This window comes from Sorex fumeus, unplaced genomic scaffold (assembly GCF_029834395.1).
Source record: "Sorex fumeus unplaced genomic scaffold, SorFum_2.1 ptg000043l, whole genome shotgun sequence".
In the NCBI taxonomy this organism is placed as follows: Eukaryota; Metazoa; Chordata; class Mammalia; order Eulipotyphla; family Soricidae; genus Sorex; species Sorex fumeus.
This window is the reverse complement of record NW_026606100.1, coordinates 3141874-3160671: the sequence shown is the minus strand read 5'-3', so window position 1 is coordinate 3160671 and position 18798 is coordinate 3141874. Positions and strand designations below refer to the sequence as shown.

The 18798-nt window shown below is 43.5% G+C and overlaps 1 protein-coding gene across 1 annotated transcript in view; it reads right to left on the bottom strand.

Moving 5' to 3' along the window:
* The window catches only part of SPECC1L (sperm antigen with calponin homology and coiled-coil domains 1 like), a 120147-nt gene that overhangs the window by 49056 nt on the left and 52293 nt on the right, over positions 1 to 18798 (bottom strand). The window contains exons 5-9 of the mRNA XM_056120635.1: positions 17805 to 18012; positions 7292 to 7365; positions 6061 to 6236; positions 2960 to 3123; positions 613 to 704 (exon numbers count right to left, since the gene is read on the bottom strand). Coding sequence (XP_055976610.1) covers positions 613 to 704; positions 2960 to 3123; positions 6061 to 6236; positions 7292 to 7365; positions 17805 to 18012 — 714 coding nt within the window. The remainder of the gene's footprint in view (positions 1 to 612; positions 705 to 2959; positions 3124 to 6060; positions 6237 to 7291; positions 7366 to 17804; positions 18013 to 18798) is intronic.

The window sequence follows — 18798 nt, the reverse complement described above, 5'->3', positions numbered from 1 at the left end:
CCCTTTCAGGCTGCATCACACTCTGTCCTTGCTGTGTCCCACTGCTCAGGTCAAAATTCCCCTCCCCATCCTTCCATGAGTCCCTTCCCGCAATACAAACTTTGGGGAAAGTCATACCCAAGAGAGAGATGTTGTGATGATTAAATAAGTCAACTATGAAAAGCATTTGGAGGGAGCCAGAGAGACAGCACAGAACGCAGGGCACTTTTTGCCTTGCATGCAGTTGAGCAGGGTTCAACCCCCAGCATCCAATAGAGTCCTCACAGCATGCCAGGAGTGATTCCTGAGCGCAGAGCCAGGAGTAACTCCTGAACACCACCGGGTGTGGCCCCAAAAAACAAAACAAAAACATCTGGAACAACTACTGGACCTAATTCTAGCTCCCTGGATCAAGAGCTGTTAGCAACTGCTATGATCAGAGATCTTAAGAATCACACATTTTAACATTTACGTAATTTATCCATTGAGGGTATCACGGTGTTTTAGAGAAAACACACCCCAACTCCATGCGCCTCACCCACCCTGTAGGAAACAGCAATGGCTCTGAGGACTGCAGGTCTCAGACTTCCAGAAGCTGAGGTGCCCCGAGTCTCCGAGTTAACAAGCACGTACCTGCATGGGGGAGACAGCTGCTGCAGGAGGTGTTTTCATAGGACTTGGACTCAGAGGGGTTCGCGGGATTGCAGCTGCAGAAGGGTTGGGCACTGCGAAAACAAGCACCATGTAAAGCACGAATGAAAAGTGCAAGCTGCCAGCATTCCTCTCGGGCTTCCCAAGGCCAAGCTCAGCTGGAAGCCCAGTGAGACCAGCAGCCTGCACAACTTCTGCCACCAGGTACACCTGCGTACATCACTGGAGCAGCTGCTTTTATTTCCAGTCCTTCATTTTTGCTACTTTAATGCACAGTGGAAATGTACCACAAACCAGTGAGTGTTCAGAAAATTCAAACTGGGCACACAAGTGAAATCAGGCATATCACAGAGTGGGGCAAGATGAAGTAGATTACTGTGGCCCTTTAAGTCAGATAAGTATTTTAATCTGTTTTTTGGGGTTTTCCCCCTCCAAAAGTAAATTTTAAAAAGCTTTATTATGTTTAACACTGTATTTTGAGATTTTTTTTTTATTGAGATGAAATTCATAAAGCAGCCGTTTCTGAGTTCAGTAGCATTTAGTACATTCAATTACCTCTGCTTAATTCCAAAACATTTTCTTTTCATTGGAGGGTAAGAGGGTTGCGCTGTGCCCAGGAGTGACCCCTGGCAGTGCTGGGGGAATAGATGTGGTGCCAGGATCTGAACCAGAGGCCAGCATTTTAACCTCATGGACTAGCTCTGGTCCCCAGATCCAGACTCTCTTTAAGCAGCTACTCTCCTTTACCTCTTCCCAGTCGCCAACAGTCACCAACCTGCTTTCTTTCCTTGTGGATTTACCTGCTACCTACAAACAGCATCTTAGGAGATGTGTCCTTTGGTGTCTGACTTCCTTCACTTCTAGGTGATATGCCTTTATCAGGACTGCATTCTGTTATGTCTGAATCATGTTCTACTGTACAGACAGGCAACATTCTGACTATCCTATCGTCTGCTGATGGACATGTTGGCTATTCATATCAGACAACATTTGTGGTGACTGGGCTATCATGAGTAGTGCAACAATAAATAATTTATGCACAATCACTAGTCTGAACACTTGTATTCACTTGTTTTGAGTATACAGCAAATGGAACTGCTAGATAATTTAAATTTATTTTATTAGAAAACATTGTTTATTAGGGCCAAGAATAAGTCCAACGGCTGGAGTGCATGCTTGGCATACATTGGACCCCAGGTTTTACCCCAGTATTACAGGATACCCCCGCCACCCCCAGTACTGCTGGAGAAATCCAAACCAAACACTCACTCCCTCCAATCAACAACAAATGAAACATTAAAAATATTTTTTAAAAAACATGACTTTGGTCTAATTTTAAGTCAAAGAAAGTTAATTTGGGAATAATCACTAGAATAAAGCCTCTGTGAACTCTAGGCTGATTAGAATGTAGACTGATTTAGAGTGAACCAGAATAAAGCTTAAAGAATTTATACATGAGGGGCCAGAGAGATGGTATAGTGGGTGGGGTGCCTGTCTCACACGTGGCCAACCCAAGTTCAATCCTAGCACTCCATCTGGTTCCCTAAGCACTGCCAGAGAGCCACCCCCAAGTATCAAGCCGGAAGTAACCATGAACATTGCTGGGTATATGGCCCCCAAATCAAAAGTAATAAATAAGGAAGGATTTTAGATTTCTGATTTAAATAACTGAGTGGAGTGGTGCCACCACCAACAAAAGGTTAAAAACTGAAGTTCAAAGACAAAGTTTGGTTTAGGACACAGATGTCCAGAGGGCTAGCGCATGTGAGTATCAAGTAGGCATTTGGATATACAAGCCTCAAGGAGTTTGGAAGAAGAAAAAGATCATTTCAGTCATGTATCTGAAAGATCTAAGGCACAGGTATGTGTGAAATTACAGGTATGTGCAAAGACACGTCTATATATACGAGACTGAGGCACAGGACTGAGACCAAGATCTCTGAAGCTGAAGAGATCTCAAATCTATTAAAATCCACCTCACAGTGAGACTAACTCATCAAGACAATATGAAATTTAATGAGACTTAAGAGAATAAAAGAGTGAAAAAATTAGCAAATCAGGTGAGAGAACAAACGTAAGTATATACCATTGCCTGCCCTTGGCAGAGCGTTGAAGAGATTACCTTGGGGTCTGGGGTGATAGACAGCAGGCACAGCAGTTGCCTGGCACATGGCCATCTAGGGTTCGATCCCCAGCTCCCCACAAGGTTCCCCGAACCCTGCCAGGAGTGATCCCTGAGCACAGAGCCAGGAGTAAGCCCTGAGCATGGCCAGGTGTGGCCCCCAAACCAAAAACCAAACAAACAGTAACAACCACCAAAAGAAATTACCTTGAGATGCACTGTCGAAGGACTTGATAAGGGTTTTTACTGTAGGGGTTGGCTCAGAGGAAGTAGAAGACCTTCTACTCAGTCCCATTCCTTGCCTTAAGGCTGCCAAATCTCTCTCAACAGCATTCATGTAGTTATATACCCGGCCTCGCTCTTCCTCTTGCCTGAAAACAATTCTCAAATGAGTCTTTTTAAAAATACATGTGAAAACTGACCTTTCCCCCTCCCAACTGAAAAGTATTTAAGAAGTATCAATTTTTTAGAACACAGTATCAGTTGAGCTGAGCATATGACCTGGTCTAATACTCTCATTTGATTGGTAAATGCCAGGAAATTATATTAAAATTTTTATATCAGGTTATCCTAAGTAGGTTAAACAACCATCAGATTCCATTTTCATCTGAGAGCAAGGTGAAGACATCAGTAACCAATTAGCAACAAAACGGGAGGCAGACTGGCCAAAGACCTTAATTCAGAGCCTGGAATATGCCTTGCAGCTGAGCAGGGCTGCCTTTCCCGGGAGCGCCTGGGAATTCCCCACTACAGGAGACTTTACACTGACACACTACGCCGTGTGCTGTGTGCAGACACAGAGGCACAAAGAAATCAAACCAAAGCTCCTTCTCTTTAAAAACAAACAACAGGATGGCCGAAGTGATAGCACAGTGGGTAGGACATTGGTCTTGCTTGTGGCAGACCCAAGCTTGATCCTGGCACCCCATATGGTCCCTGGAGCCTGCCGGGCACCTGTGCCAGAGTCAGGAGGAAGTCCTGAGCACCGCCAGGTGTGGGCTCCAAACCAAAGCAAACAACAACAAAAAAAAACACAAACAACAACAAAAAAACCCTGATGTGATCTGCTATAAAGAAGGAGGGAGAGGGTGGGGTGGGGAAAGACTGTGTCTATATTAGTAACATGAGTCTCCTAGATCTTAATGTGATGGACCATGAGTCATCTGAAAAAATCAATTCCATCTCATTTCTGGCCAGTTCTAATTCACTGAGCTGAGTAACACAAAAGTTTTAATCTGGAATGAGATCACAGCTGCCGAGTTTGCAAATGTCACGTAACTAGCAAGTGAGATTCTGAGTGCACAAAAAAGTCAGCCAGTCCTTAGAAAAAATTGTTTCTGATAGCCATTTGGTTCTTCTAACAGAGATTTTTGCCTCAAGGTGAATTATAAGGTATCATACTCATAGTTTTAATAACCGACATCACTGAAGATCAAAATTTTGTCCCTAGAGCTCTCTTTTCACTTTTAAAAATTATTGTGGGGGCTAGAAATGTTACTCAGTGGTAAAAAAAATTTTTTTAGACATGGCAGGACCTGGGTTTAATCCATAATACAGCAGAAAGGAGGAAATAAAAGGTATTACAGGATAGCTCAAGGGACTGGAGCACAAGCTGTGCATGCAGGAGTCTTGGGGTGCACTGTCCCACATGGGGTTCCCAGGACTACTGGGAGTAGCAACCAAGCATTGCCAGATGTGACCCAAAAGCAAGCGAACAACAAAAGAAAATTAAGATTTTTTATGTGGGTTATATCTACTGAAACTTGCCATATTAGAAATTAAAACTAAGAAATCTTTACAAATCAAGCCTTATCACCTAAATGTTTTATTAAAATATCAGAAAGAATAATGGCAGTGATTTTTACATTTTAGCATATCTAATAATATCCAGCTTGGCAGGCAACAACTGGACTGTCAATTCTTCTGTATTAAATCCAATGCAATATAAAAAAGCAAACCTTGCACTGATATGTAGCTGAAAAAAGGAAGACTATTCCAGTGACATACACATAAATAATGAGGCTAATTATTCCTCAATGGTACACCGAAACAGCGGTAGGGCATTTGCCTTGTGCGCAGCCAGCCTGGCCAAGCCGGGTTTCGTTCTTCCACCACTCTCGGAGAGCCTGGCAAGCTACCGAGAGTATCTCGCCCACACAGCAAAGCCTGGCAAGCTACCCGTGACGTATTCAATATGCCAAACACAGTTAACAACAAGTCTCAAAATGGAGACGTTACTGGGCCCACTCGAGAGAATTGATGAACAACGGGAGGACAGTGCTACAGACAGTGCTAATTTAAAAGTCTAGGGCAATGTGAACTAAGAAGCTGGGATCATTGGTGGTGGAGAATGGGTACTCAATCATTGTATAACTGAAACCCAAGCACAAAAATTTGTAAGTCTGTACCTCGTGGTATTTAACTAACAACTGTACCTTATGGTGTTTCACTAATAAAAATTTTTAAAAAAAAATCATAAATAAATTCAGTATTCTCACTGAATATTTTGAGTTTACAATGACCTCTCTAAGCTAGGGAAGAAAAAAAAATGTATAATTTATATGGCTGAGTTCTATGTGGCTACAAACATGACCGAAGTGAAAACTCCAGTGAGTGAGAGAGACAAATTCATCTGGCACTTTCTGCTTAAGACTCTAAGTGTTCTGCCGAAGTGTACTCCTTACTGTCCTTGGCAGGCACAGCTCATTTAAGCCTTAAAGCCTTAAACGCTGTAAAGATTTTAGAGGTTAACTAGCTGAGCCTCAGGGCCCTGACCAAGATCATATAAGTAGTAAGAAGCAGAGCTGAACAGGACTCTACATCCTTAATCACAAAATAACAGGTGAGACTGGCCAGAGACAGTTCAGTGGGCAGGGTGTTTGCCTTACACAGGGCTGTCCCAGGTTGGATCCCTGACATTCCATATGGTCCCCCAGGCACCTCCGGGAGTGATCCCTGAGAAGAGAGCCAGGAATAAGCCCTGAACACCACTTAGCGAAACACAGAAACAAAACAAAAAGTGAAGAGAGAAGAGGACAGAGACAACCACAATGTACCCATGCACCAGGAACCACTCTGTCCCTTCTACGTTGATTACAGACACTGACAGTTCCAAACAGCCATGCAGATGTTCAGATGCACTATCTGACGGGGTCAGAAAACAGAAAACCTGAGGAATTTCCACTAGATCCAAACTCAGCCATATCAATGTTGAATCTCATGGTTTTCACATAACACCTTATGACAAAAGCGAAATTTAAGCGTTCTCCATCGACATAAAGTGAAAAAATAGTTTTTCCTAAACATACTTGCGAGACTTTATTTCCTCCAATTCTTTTGTGAGTTTCTCATTTTTCTCTTGCGCTTCGTGTAACCGGCGCTTCAGATCCCCAATCTCCTCTTGAGCTTCAGATTTAATGTCATTTGCAATGACCACAGCAGTCTGAAGATCAGCTTGAAACTGCCGCCATTCTGCAGATTCTTCCTATATTAAAAAACTAAAATTATATTTCCAAAAGAGAGCAATGAAGATTTATTTTAAAATAATAAATGTGTTTATGATCAGATTCCTCTAGTGTATGTACTTCCAGCTGATGACCGATTTTTTTTAACTCTTCAAGGAAATGTTATTACCCTTTACTAAGAAGTAATGCATTGTCAAGTGAACCTGCTCTGACGAAAAGGAGTCCTCAACAACGCTAAATGCTAAAAAACCTCTCTCCTCTGCACACAAAATTTCAAAGTGAGTCCTATAAGAACACATTGCCCAAAACTTACAGTGTTTTACCTCTAAAACCTCAGACAGTGTATAAATTGTGTGTCAACCATAAAGATTTTACAGGAAAACTATAAATACCCTGACATCAAAAACTAATAGGAAAAAAAAATTAAAAGTAAAGGAAAAGGAAGAGGAAACCCAAAGAAAAACACTAAATGAACAGAGACAGACAGAATCATACAAGAAGAGGAGCTAAGGAATTAGTTGGTCCACTGCTTCCCACAGCCAAGGAAGATCTGGTTGCACCTTGGCGGGGAAAGCTTCCCAGGGCATCTTACCACAAAGCCACAGCTGCACCACAGCAGAGCAATTTCCCAACCCCATGACGGCTGCCATAGCGACCGAGGCTCGGCCCCATCGACAAGATTAACTCTCCCCCACCTGCTATCTTGGAGCAGAACTGCCGTGAGAAAGCCAATCAAACCCAAAGACTAAGGGCAGCCCTTATGAGAGCCTCCCAAACTTCTATCATTGAGAGCTACTACATGTTCTTTTTGAAATTTAACACCTGGTTCCTAATTCCACTCTCTCCAGAATCTAAACTCATCAGCACTCAACTCGTCCATTCTTCCATGCAGAATCTAGCACCGGTCCAAAGTGGAGATGACGGCACTTTTTTTTCTGCCCCAAACCTAGGGGGTCCATATAATAATTGCATCTGAAGCGTGAGATTAATGATACCAGGGTCTATTTACTGCACTACTCTCAAGTTTCATGAAGCTGTATTTTCTAATGTAACAATACGTGAAGATTTATCCTACCCGAAGTCTCCTGTGGAGTGTCTTGATTTCTCTTTCCATGTCATGTTTTTGGTCCTGGAGTTTTTTAACTGTATCTGAAAAGACCACAAAAAATTAAGAATTTAAAGTTATGTTCAAAACTAGTAGTATGAAGGAAGTAGAACATAAATTTGACATTAAAAAAAAAGAGAACCTTCCCGAAGACCCTTTATTGTTTTGTTATGATGGGGGGGAGAGGGCCCATACCCACTGGTGTTCGGGGGCCATTCCATTCAGTGTTTAGAAGTGGGTCCCGGTGGGGCTCGGGGGCCATGTGGGCCATACTGGGCTCGACCCTGGGTTCCCGCATGCACAGCACACAATGTGTCTCCTGAGCTACCTCTCTAGTTCCCTGCAAACACTACCTGGAGGAGGAGGGACATGCAAAACCTCTGATAGGAGGGAAGTGAGGCAGTCCCCTGGTGCCAGGAAGCAGACTAAGCTAAGATTCTGTATGCAAAGCAGCATTCCCTTTCGAGCCACCTTCCCAGGCCCAAGAAATTGTCTCTGTTTTCTGGGTCACACCCAGAAGTGCTCAGGGTTGCTACTGGCTCTGTGCTCAAGGATCCCTCCTGGTGGAGTATGGGGTCATCTGCGTGTAAGCAAGTACCTGACTCACTGTACTATTTCTCCAGCCTCAAGACTTCTTTTTTCTTTAAACTTTCTAATGATTTTTCTTTTTTCTTTTTTGGTCTGAGGGTCACACCTGGGAATGCCCAGGGGTTACTCCTGGCTCTGAGCTCAAGAACGACTCCGGGTGGTACTTGGGAGACTATTTGGGGTGCTGGAGATCACAGGCTGGCCGCAGGCATAGCAAGTGCCCTTCCTGCTGTACTGTCTCTTCAGCCCCAAGACTTTTTCTTTTTAATTCAAAACTTTAAGAGAAAATAAGGAACACTCAAATCAAGCTTAACCAATACTACTAAGAAAAATACTAAATGTAAATCACAATTCCTAGATTACTCCCTCACTGTCTTCATTCTGAAACAAATAGTTAACTAAAATTAACTGCTAGTAACACACATATTATTGGCGAATAAGATTACCTCTATGAAAGTGTAAACTTTTAATCTCAAGGATATTTAAATACGAGGCCTTTAAAACGAAACAGATAAATTAAGGTACACGACAATGAAAGAAGTGAGAGTATAACACTAGAAGAATTATTGCCTGGATTGTTCGCTTAATTATTCCACATTAACTCTTGTCAGGGATATCATAATAGACTTCTGATGAGGCGTTTCCTTCTTATTAGTAGCCGGAAATGTGACATAGTGAACACCTGGGTACAATGATACATGCAATTTAAAAAATCCTTTGGGGCCACTAGAGCGGGTAATGTGTTTGTATTACACACAGTTAACCTCAGTTCAATCCCAGCACCACATGGGTCCTGAGCACTGCCAAGATTCCTCAACACAGAGCTAGGAGTAATTCCTAAGCACAGCTGGGTGTGGCTCAAAAACAAACCACCAAAAAGATTTCTTTTAATGAAAAGCTAAATTATTAGGGTGTATTTTCTTTCTGCAGTCACATAACTTTATTTTTAAAAACCGAATGATTAATGTTCAAAACATAAACAGGAAGAAAATACAAACAGCTACAGTTCTCTCTCTGCCGTCAGAGCAGAATCCTCCCCAGTTGTGTTAAATAAAGAAACTTGCTCACCACTGGTGCCTTGGAAGAAACCACCTGTGACTTCCCCATTTCATGGGTCTCTAGCCTCAAGACCCTTAATATGACTAAACGGATATTTTTCTCTTGCTTCTCCAGCATTTTCAGAAATTTGCTGGGAAAAATGTGTGACATTACTCCTTGAATTTAATGCCATTACATTTCTATTCTGCTCTCTTTATTCCCACTGCTCTTGCTGCAATGGCCCGGGCCCGTACACATGCCTGTGTAAGGTGAGGTGCTTGTAGACTTGGCCCAAGTGCTCATCAGTTTAGTCGTGCTACTCAGACATGCTCTGACTGTGATGCTCGCCCAGGGGTCAGATACTTCAGCTGCAGGGCACACACACCTGGCTGTGCAGCACCAAAAACAGTGCTCTGCTGTAGCACTCAGGTGAGATTTCCCAACAGCCAAACTACCGGTACTGAACCTGGCACCTATGGGCAGCGCTGGGGAAGAATTCACAGCCTCACACGCACCAGGCAGGTGTTTATGCCAATGAGCCATCACACCCCCCCCAATCTTCTTATATCTTAAAATAAATGGCATAAATTCACTTCAGGAACAATATGAAACTAGACTATATGTTTGTTATAAGTAAAATTTATACTTACTAAAGTCGGATAAAAACAATTTGGAAGGGGACTGGTCAAACACAGTAACCACTAGTAACCATTAGATAACTAACTTCCTCTCGTTGTTCCCAAACCGTTGAACAAGGCTGAGGTTTGGGCCAGGGAGAAAACTCAAAGGACTAGAGTCCTGCTTTACAAGCAGGAGGTCTGGGTTTGATCCTGGGTACCATAACAGTGGGTTTGGCCCAAAATTTAAAAAAAAAAAAGTGCTAGAGACTATGAAATAAAAAGCCCTTGCCTCCTTCCTATATTCACTGATTTGACAGGAAGAATAGAGGAAAAAATACACAGTCCCCACCCACTTTGAGACAGGTCAATGGTGGTGGGGGGGGGTTCTGGGGGTTGGCAAGAAAGATGACATGGGGTTGCTCAGGGATTACCCCTGGCTCTGTGCTCAGGGGTCACTCTTGGTGGTACTTGGGGCACCATATGCAGTATAGGTGACTGAATGGGGTCCAGCCACCTGCAAAGCAACTGTCTTACCTATTACACGCGCTCTTCAGCACAGAAAGGTGAATCTGACACTGAGCTAGCAAAGGATGGCGTTTCTATATGCAGAGAGTTAAAACTTGTAATATACAAGGCACTTAGATCTAATTTAGCTATGAGCTCAGGGGGAAATGGGCCATCCATATCCAATATCGATAGGAGGAAGCTAATAACCAAGGTAAATAGGTAAGTTTAATATCTACCTTCTCCTTATCTCAAGGGCTAAGAATAACCCTGGATGTGAACTATATCGAGGTCTGGTGATATCAGTGACCCAGGTACGGAGCAAAGACAGACACTGAAAGACGGAGTTGGAAACATTGGGGGATATACCATTCAATTATATCACACCTATTTAAAAGCAAGAAATGTTAAGACAGGCAAGGAAAAGGAGGGCGGGGGGGCGGGGATGTATAGCCTATTCTCTGCTGACACTGTTTTCCTGTTCTTCTGGTCACAAGGAATTCATCTTCAGAATGAAGCAGACAAATGAAGCAAAGCCGGCAATGCCAGAATACACCTGGCTGCTCTGCAGAGTTTCACAGTGGGAGGGACACTGCCATCTACCGACCTCAGCTGAAATGCAAAACTAAACTCAACAGAATTACTAGTCTCATTTTTAAACTACAAGTTATAATTGAATTTCACACTGACATTTTTATTCTAGAAATCAGTTAGACTGCTCTCCCGCTTTTAACAGGCAACTCTGCCTATTGAAACACATGATTCTGGCTAGAGCGATAGCACAGCGGATAGGGTGTTTGCCTTGCACGCGGCTGACCCGGGTTTGATTCCCAGCACCCCATATGGGCCCTGAGCACGGCCAGGAGCAATTTCTGAGTGCATGAGCCAGGAGTAACCCTTGTGCATTGACGGGCGTGACCCAAAAAAAAAAAATTACAATTCAATAGTCGAGTTCTCCATTTTCATCATTAAGTATTGGGCATTCGTGATAAATTCAGATCAACCAGGCCTCTCCATTCTGAATATATATTGGTTTCTCAAACAGATATCATTAGGTACAAGATGCCCAGATATCACGGGGGCGATGGTCAAAACCATGACCTCTAGGGCTATATGCAAGACTAAGATCATAAGCAATCTTACCTACTCCCTGAACTGAAAAATAAAAGCCCTGTGCTCAGCCAGACTGGCATTTGGTCAGGTCTCCCTCCAGCCAGTACCAGGAATGAGTTCACAGGAAAGGGAAGGACAGAGTGACCCTCCAGTCAACACACCACACCTTGGGGCCCGAGAGACAGCTCAAATTGGTACAAAGCAGCCCAGTGTAAAAGAAACTTGAGGTTTTTCCCTGGTATCGTGTGCCCCACCCCTAGCCAGCTGGCTGTTGCCTGGTGCCCCAGCAGTGAGTGTGAGGTGGTGTCCAGGCAGGCACACACACTCTGTCACCAACTCGGGAGAGCATTGCTCTAGTCCAGGCCTCTCGCCTTTCACTCTAGCTGCGGCATTCTGTGATTTCTCTGTCAGTAGACTCAAACACCCGCTTGCTTCAAATAGGGACAATGGCAGCTTCAACTAAGGCAACCCTGGCGCCTCTTTCCCGCCCAGCCCAGACCTTTCTTCACATTAGCTGGGACCTACTGACTGACCACCAAGTACACTGGCTATTCTCAATCTCTAACTGCCTTTAAAACAAACAAAACTTGTTCAGTAAACTTTCTGCATGTGCTAATAAAACTCTTCGGTGCTAAAATACCTACTGTTTTTCCATTTCACTTCTCTAGAGATTAGGTATGTATTCATCATAAGCGTGCTTTCCTCTATATCCCAGGCACTATACTAGCTGCTTTCAATTGTGTTCACTAAATATGAAGTCAGATCCTTTTAGGGTAAAAGAACGATTACTAAATAGGTACAGGTTTCTTTCTGGGGTAATGAAAAAGTTCTAAAATCAAATTGCAGGGTGGATACTAAAACATTCCAGAAGGGAAAAAGTATCAATCTTTCAATGAACACTATATCAAGTCCCTTCTATTAAGTGCTGACCTGCCATCAATTCCAAACTCAAGAATTTTCCAGGAACGGGGGTATGGTGCCTCCAGCAGGTCAATCTGTACCTGTGAGGTGAGTGCATCAGCAGCCTGATGGTGCCTTCAGACTTCCAGATACGCCAAAATTGCTGCTGTGCCTTTGACCAGACCCCAACAACTTGGGGTCAAGTTTACCAAGAAAGTAAATGGCCAAAAGTTAGGTATGTGGGAGACATACCCACAAACCACCTCCGGCTCAGCTATATAATTGGAGGCATGGCCTCTCTGGTTCCTGATCCAACTGCTCAATGGCCATGATCCCAGAGACTCAGAAACAAATCTCGAAACCCAGCAGCTTTTAGTGGAAATGCATCTGGTCCCTGCAGTAGGTTACTGGTGCTGGGCCAACCCAGATGGGAATAGGTTTTGTGCCTTGACCTGTTCCCCCTGATGGCCTGGTGGCCGCCATCCTCCAGAGGCCACTGGACAGTCAGATTTGGGGCCACCATGACGAGACACACGGGGCCTCACGGGTTGAGGGTAGAGCTGGCCCTTTCCTCCCCACCCCAATAAGACCCCAGTCATCGCCCACGAATGGCCTCTCTGGCTCCTGATCAAGCTCTTTAATGGCCACGATCCCAGAGACTCAGAAACAAATCTTGGAACCCAGTGGCTTTTGGCAGAAATGCGTCTGGACCCTGCAGTAGATTACTACTGCCAGGTCACCCCAGGGGAAAGGGTGCTGCCCCCCATCCTGCCTGCTCCCCCTGGGTGGCTCGGTGGTCACCATCCTCCAGAGGCCATTGGACAGTCAGGTTTGGGTCCTTAGTGATGAGACATGTGGGGCCTCACAAGAACGGGGTGGAGCTGGCCCTTTCTTCCCCTTCCCAACGGGACCCTGAGTCACCGCCCACAAACAGCATTTCTGGCTCCTGATCAAGCTGCTTAACGGCCATGATCCCAAAGACTCAGGGACAAATCTCAGAACCCAGCAGGTTTTGGTAGAAATCCCTCCAAATTTAATTGTTAAAATTTCAGAATTTCAAAATCGTGCGGCCAGTACTGCAGCCATGCGACATCATATGTTATTCATAACCAGCAATAGAAAACAACTTGTCTACTGTTGCCTTTTCAGCAGATCTGAGTGTTGGGGTAAAACCCCAAATAATAATGGTGTGTCTGGTGTCAAAATATCGAATGTAATCAAAGTAGAGAGAGAGGTAATGTGGAAATCATCTGTCCCACAGGTAGGGGGAGGGCGTCGAATGGGGGCATACTGGGGTTTTTGGTGGTGGAGAATGGGCACTGGTGAAGGTATAGGTGTTTCTTTGTATGACCGAGACTTAAACCCGAAAGCTTTGTAACTTCTCTCATGGTGATTCAATAAATAAAATCATAAAAAATGAAAAAAAAAAAGTAAGGTGGAGTTCGTGCCCAATTCAATCGGCTAATCAGGGGCTGAATAAATAGCAGTACTCCAACATAAAAAAAAAAAGAATTTTCTAGGAACGAGAGAGAGAGAGAGAGAGAGAGAGAGAGAGAGAGAGAGAGAGAGAGAACAAAGGGGAATGCCCTGCCAAAGAGGCAAGGTGGGATGGGGGGAATGGGGAGTGGGAGGGATACTGGGATCTGTGGTGGTGGGAAATGGGCACTGGTGGAGGGATGGGTACTCGATCATTGTATAACAGAAACCCAAGCACAAAAATTTGTAAGTCTACAACTGTACCTCATGGTGTTTCACTAATAAAAATTAAAGAAAAATAAGCCCCCATCAGACTAAGAGGATACAAAACTACTAATGTAATGAAACTTGTTTGGCCTGACTCCTCTACAAAAGCATAAGGAGATTCTGAGAGGGCTGGGGTGATGGCTCAAAGGGCTGGAGTGCATGCTCCACATGAGGGAGTTCTGAGTGCTGCCCCAGCACCGCACAGCCCCCCCCCCCCCCCAGCACTGAAGCAGGAGCAGCTCCCAAGTATCACTGGGTGTGGTACAAAAACTAAGAGATTTTGAGAAGAGCTGGGATCTCTAAAAGTCAAGCATCACTAGAGAACTGACTTGTTTGATTACATATATCAAAGGGTCTAAGGAAAATGTTTAGGAGTTCCATGCTGAAATATTTAAGACCTAAGTATCAGTATCTACAACTTACTGTCAATTGGTTGAGTTAAATACACACACACACACACACACACACATTTATATGAAGGTAAACATTGCAAAATATCAGTAACAGTCAAATCAAATAGTAGATGCTAGCTATACTATTAGTTTCTCTCTATATTTAAGCTTTCATTTCAAAGCATTGAAGAGGAAAAAATTTCATGCTAATTTTTTTATTTTTTGGTTTCTGGACCACACCCAGAGATTCCCAGGGCTGACTCCTGATTCTGTGCTCAAGGGAATTACACTGGGTACAGGAATACAACTTTGGTAGACTGCTTTCAGGGCAAGCACACTACCAGCTGCACTCTGGCTCATAAGCATGTTTTCATTCATGATTTCAGGCTTTTTTTTTTTAAGTGTCAGGGATCAAATCCAGGGCTACACATGTGCTAGGCAAGTGCTCTACCACAAAGCTACATTCCCAACCCTAAATCCATAGAACATTTTATTTTTATTGGGGTATAAACTGCACCCCAGGTAATCTCTTTTCTGCTTACTGATCACTACAAGATGGTAAATGTCATCCCAGATAGTAGAGTGGGCGGGGTGCTTGCAGGGAGCCAACCCAAATTTGATCGTGGGCACTGCCAGGAGTGAGTCCTGAGTGCAGAACCAGGAGTAACCCCTGAGTATGGCCAGGAGTGGCCCCAGCCCGGCCCCACCCAAAAGTCATCCCGTTATTTCTTTTCTTGTTGTTATACTGATTACCACAAGATGTCACTCTTTCTACATACAAACCAAAAACCTTGCAAGGGAAATGCTGTTATGGAAACAAAATGGAAAATATGCTTAACTTGCATAATAATCTAGAAAACTTTAGTCCCTTAAGAAAATAAAATTAGATCAATCTTCTTAGTTCAAACACTATTACATAAAAATATATTACAATTTTTAGAACTTTAGGTGAAAAATTCATCTCTAAGACAGTCACCATCTCTAAGATACACAAACCCAGTGAGCTACTTTTGTATCCAGTAAAGTAAAAAAGTAAAGGCCCTCCCGTTGATCATCAATTTGCTCAAGCGGGCCCAGTAAGGTCTCCATTGGAGACTTTGCTGTTACTGTGTCTGGCATATCGAATACGTCACGGGGAGCTTGCCAGGCTCTGCCGTGCGGGCGAGATCCTCGCGGTAGCTTGCCGGGCTCTCCGAGAGGGGCGGAGGAATCGAACTCGGGTCGGCCATGTTGGCTGTGTGCAAGGCAAACGTCCTACCGCTGTGCTATCGCTCCAGCCCTTTGTATCCAGATGCCTGAGAATGTTCTAAATAACACGGGGAGTCAATCTATAGATTAGATGCTGGATCAACGGGCCAGAATCCCAAGTGTCAAAGACATATTTAGGGAGCCTATAAAATGACCTACTCTCTGGAAGAAATAGTTCAAACCTTCCCACCTCTGTCTCTACAACACACGGGGTCAGGGTGGTGCTTCACTTGCCTGTCACTCTCCCATGAGCAAATGTCAGCACTCAGGAGCAATTATCACAGATGTCAGGCCAGGGGACCTTAATGTACTAACAAGCCCTCCTTTTACATTCCTGGACATCACTAAAGTGTATTACAACTCAAAATTTCACATCTGAATAATCTGGATGAAGAACGCTTTTTAAAATTTTTAATGCAATACATAAAAACAATTTCAAACTTACAAAAAAAAAGTAAAATATGTAGGTAGAATAACCATAAGCTATTTACTCAAAATTGCCTACTTAGCAAATCATCCATTTGTTTGACCTTTTACTGTCTTCTATCCCTGCCTGTAGCTTATCTATCCGTCCTGCTTCCTTCCCTCCTGACCCAAATTTTTTCCTGAACCGTCCTAGAATATATGCATAACCTTAATTCCTAAATATGCAGTGTGATTTCTAAGAACAGAAACATCTACTATAAACACAGTATAGGGGATGGAGTGACAGCACAGCAGGTAGGGCATTTGCCTTGCACGCGGCCCGACCCAGGTTCGATCCCCAGCATCCCATATGGTCCCCTGAGCACGGCCAGGAGTAGTTCCTGAGTGCATGAGCCAGGAGTAACCCCTGAGCATCGCCAGGTGTGACCCAAAAAGCAAAAATAAATAAATAAATAAATACACACTGGCAAGCTACCCGTGATGTATTCGATATGCCAAACACAGTAACAACAAAGTCTCTAATGGAGACGTTACTGGGCCCGCTCGAGAAAATCGATGAACAACGGGAGGACAGTGTGGTATAGTTATTTATCAACTTCAGGCAACCATCTACTTTACAATACACAGTGTGCCTCTATCAATGATACAACTATCCAAAGTGTCGCCAAATTTTTCCACTACATTAATTTCCTCATTTACAACATACATTAACATTTTCTAGATATAAATGTATCATGTTTGCAACTTATTACATGTCTAAAGCAAATTATACAAGTTTAAAAAAAATTACTGAACATAAATAATCTTAAAATTCCAGTTTCAATGAAGAGATCATAAAATGTTGCAATACCTCTCTTCACCTCCATGCCTGATGCCATCTCTGCAAGCCCTGATCCATCCCCAAACCCTCTGGCCCAGAAGATTTTCAGGTGAGAAGGGGACCTCTTCCACTTGTCCCCTTCTGTTTCTGCAAGCCCTCCTCCACACCCCAAGCCACACAGCCATATGCCTGCTCTGTTACAGCCAGTCCACACATACGAACATGCTCAGGGTCTCACTCCAGACCTAGACTTCCCGCCGTGAGCCTGCCATTAGCAGAGGCATCCTTGTCCCAGCAGGACAAGCTTCTGTCCCCAGCTTGTCCTGCTACATGTGAAAATTCCTCACAAAGCAGTATACTGGACAGAATTTGATAGTGGCAAGAACAGAAGCCTGGTACAGTGAACAGCGTACCAAATCTCTGCTCAGACTACGTGGAAACTGACATTCATCCTTAATTCCCCCAAAATGTTAAGAATAATGAGCGATAGCACAGCGGGTAGGGCGTTTGCCTTGCACGCAGCCAACATGGCCGACCAGAGTTCGATTCCTCCGCCCCTCTCAGAGAGCCCGGCAAGCTACCGAGAGTATTCGATATGCCAGACACAGTAACAACAAAGTCTCCAATGGAGACGTTACTGGGCCCGCTCGAGCAAATGAAAAACAAGGGAACTCAGCAGTGTCCAAGGGAAACCACAGAACAACAGTCCTCTTGATGTGAACAAATTAAGAACTGGATGAGAAATTTACTCAGCTTGAACAAAAACTGATGTGAAAGTATTAAAGAATTAGTTCAAGTAATTAAAGGAGCTAAGAAATACAGCAGCAAGCCACAACAAAAAATACTGGAAGCTGAAAACCAAATAGATGTGCCTGAGGACAAAACACAGAACTTGAACAAAAAACACAGAATGTCAACAAACAAGCTGATAAGTTGTGGTTCACTCTATTAGAACGTATTTCTGCCAGTCTGCTGTGCCACTCCCCTTGAACTGCCAGCACCGATTATTTTTACTTTGTAACTGAATATGAACTACTCCAACACGTTAAAAGGAAGACAGAAAAGGAAAAATGAGCTCCCTCCCCACTTACTCTCTAAATCAGAAATAATGAGATTGTCATGAAGTTTCACAGCTCGATGCTGTTCTACTTCATCTTCAAGTTCAAAGATGGTTTCCTTCATATCACTTCGTTCTGTCTCTTTTTCTTCCAGTTCTGATCTTAATTTTTCTAAAGTCATATTCAAGTCTTCAATTTGTTTTTTAGCTTCTTCCTGGAAGGCTCGATATTCATCTTCTACCTATATAAACGGATGACGTACATTAGAAAAGTCAGTTGTTCTTAGATCCATTCTGGAACTAAGGTCGATTTTAAAAAGTGAGAGCATAAACTAAAACTGTCAGTGCAACAACTGCTTAACAAGCCTGAAAAAAGTAAGTGCTCGGGGCTGGAGTGATAGCACAGCGGGTAGGGTGTTTGCCTTGCACGCAGCCGACCCGGGTTCGATTCCCAGCATCCCATATGGTCCCCCGAGCACCACCAGGAATAATTCCTGAGTGCACGAGCCAGGAATAACCCCTGTGCATCGCCAGGTGTGAACCCAAAAAGCAAAAAAAAAAAAAAAAAAAAAAAAAAGTAAGTGCTCTACAATAATGCAGGACTTCAGGTAATATACTTGAGTATAATTTGTTGTCTAAATCATAACAGAATTTGCTGCCTAATCATGACATCAATGACTGAAATAATGTGATCATTAAATCACCAGATTATTTATGAGGAAATCTGAGAAATTTCTCCTCCAAAGTTTGGGACAAAGACATAAATTTGATACATCATGAACATGCTCTTCCACCAAAATGGTATCCAATTTGTCATAGTTTCAATATCAAATTAAAAATTTGATATTTGGAACAAATATCAAGTTAAAAATTTGACATTTGAGACAAATATCAAATTAAAAATTTGACATCTGGAACAAATGCCTGGGGCCAGGAGATAGTATAAGGGTGCGGGTGCATGCCTTGGATGCACTAGACCCAGGTTCAATTCCTGGCGGCACACAGTCCTCAGAGCATCACCGGGTGCA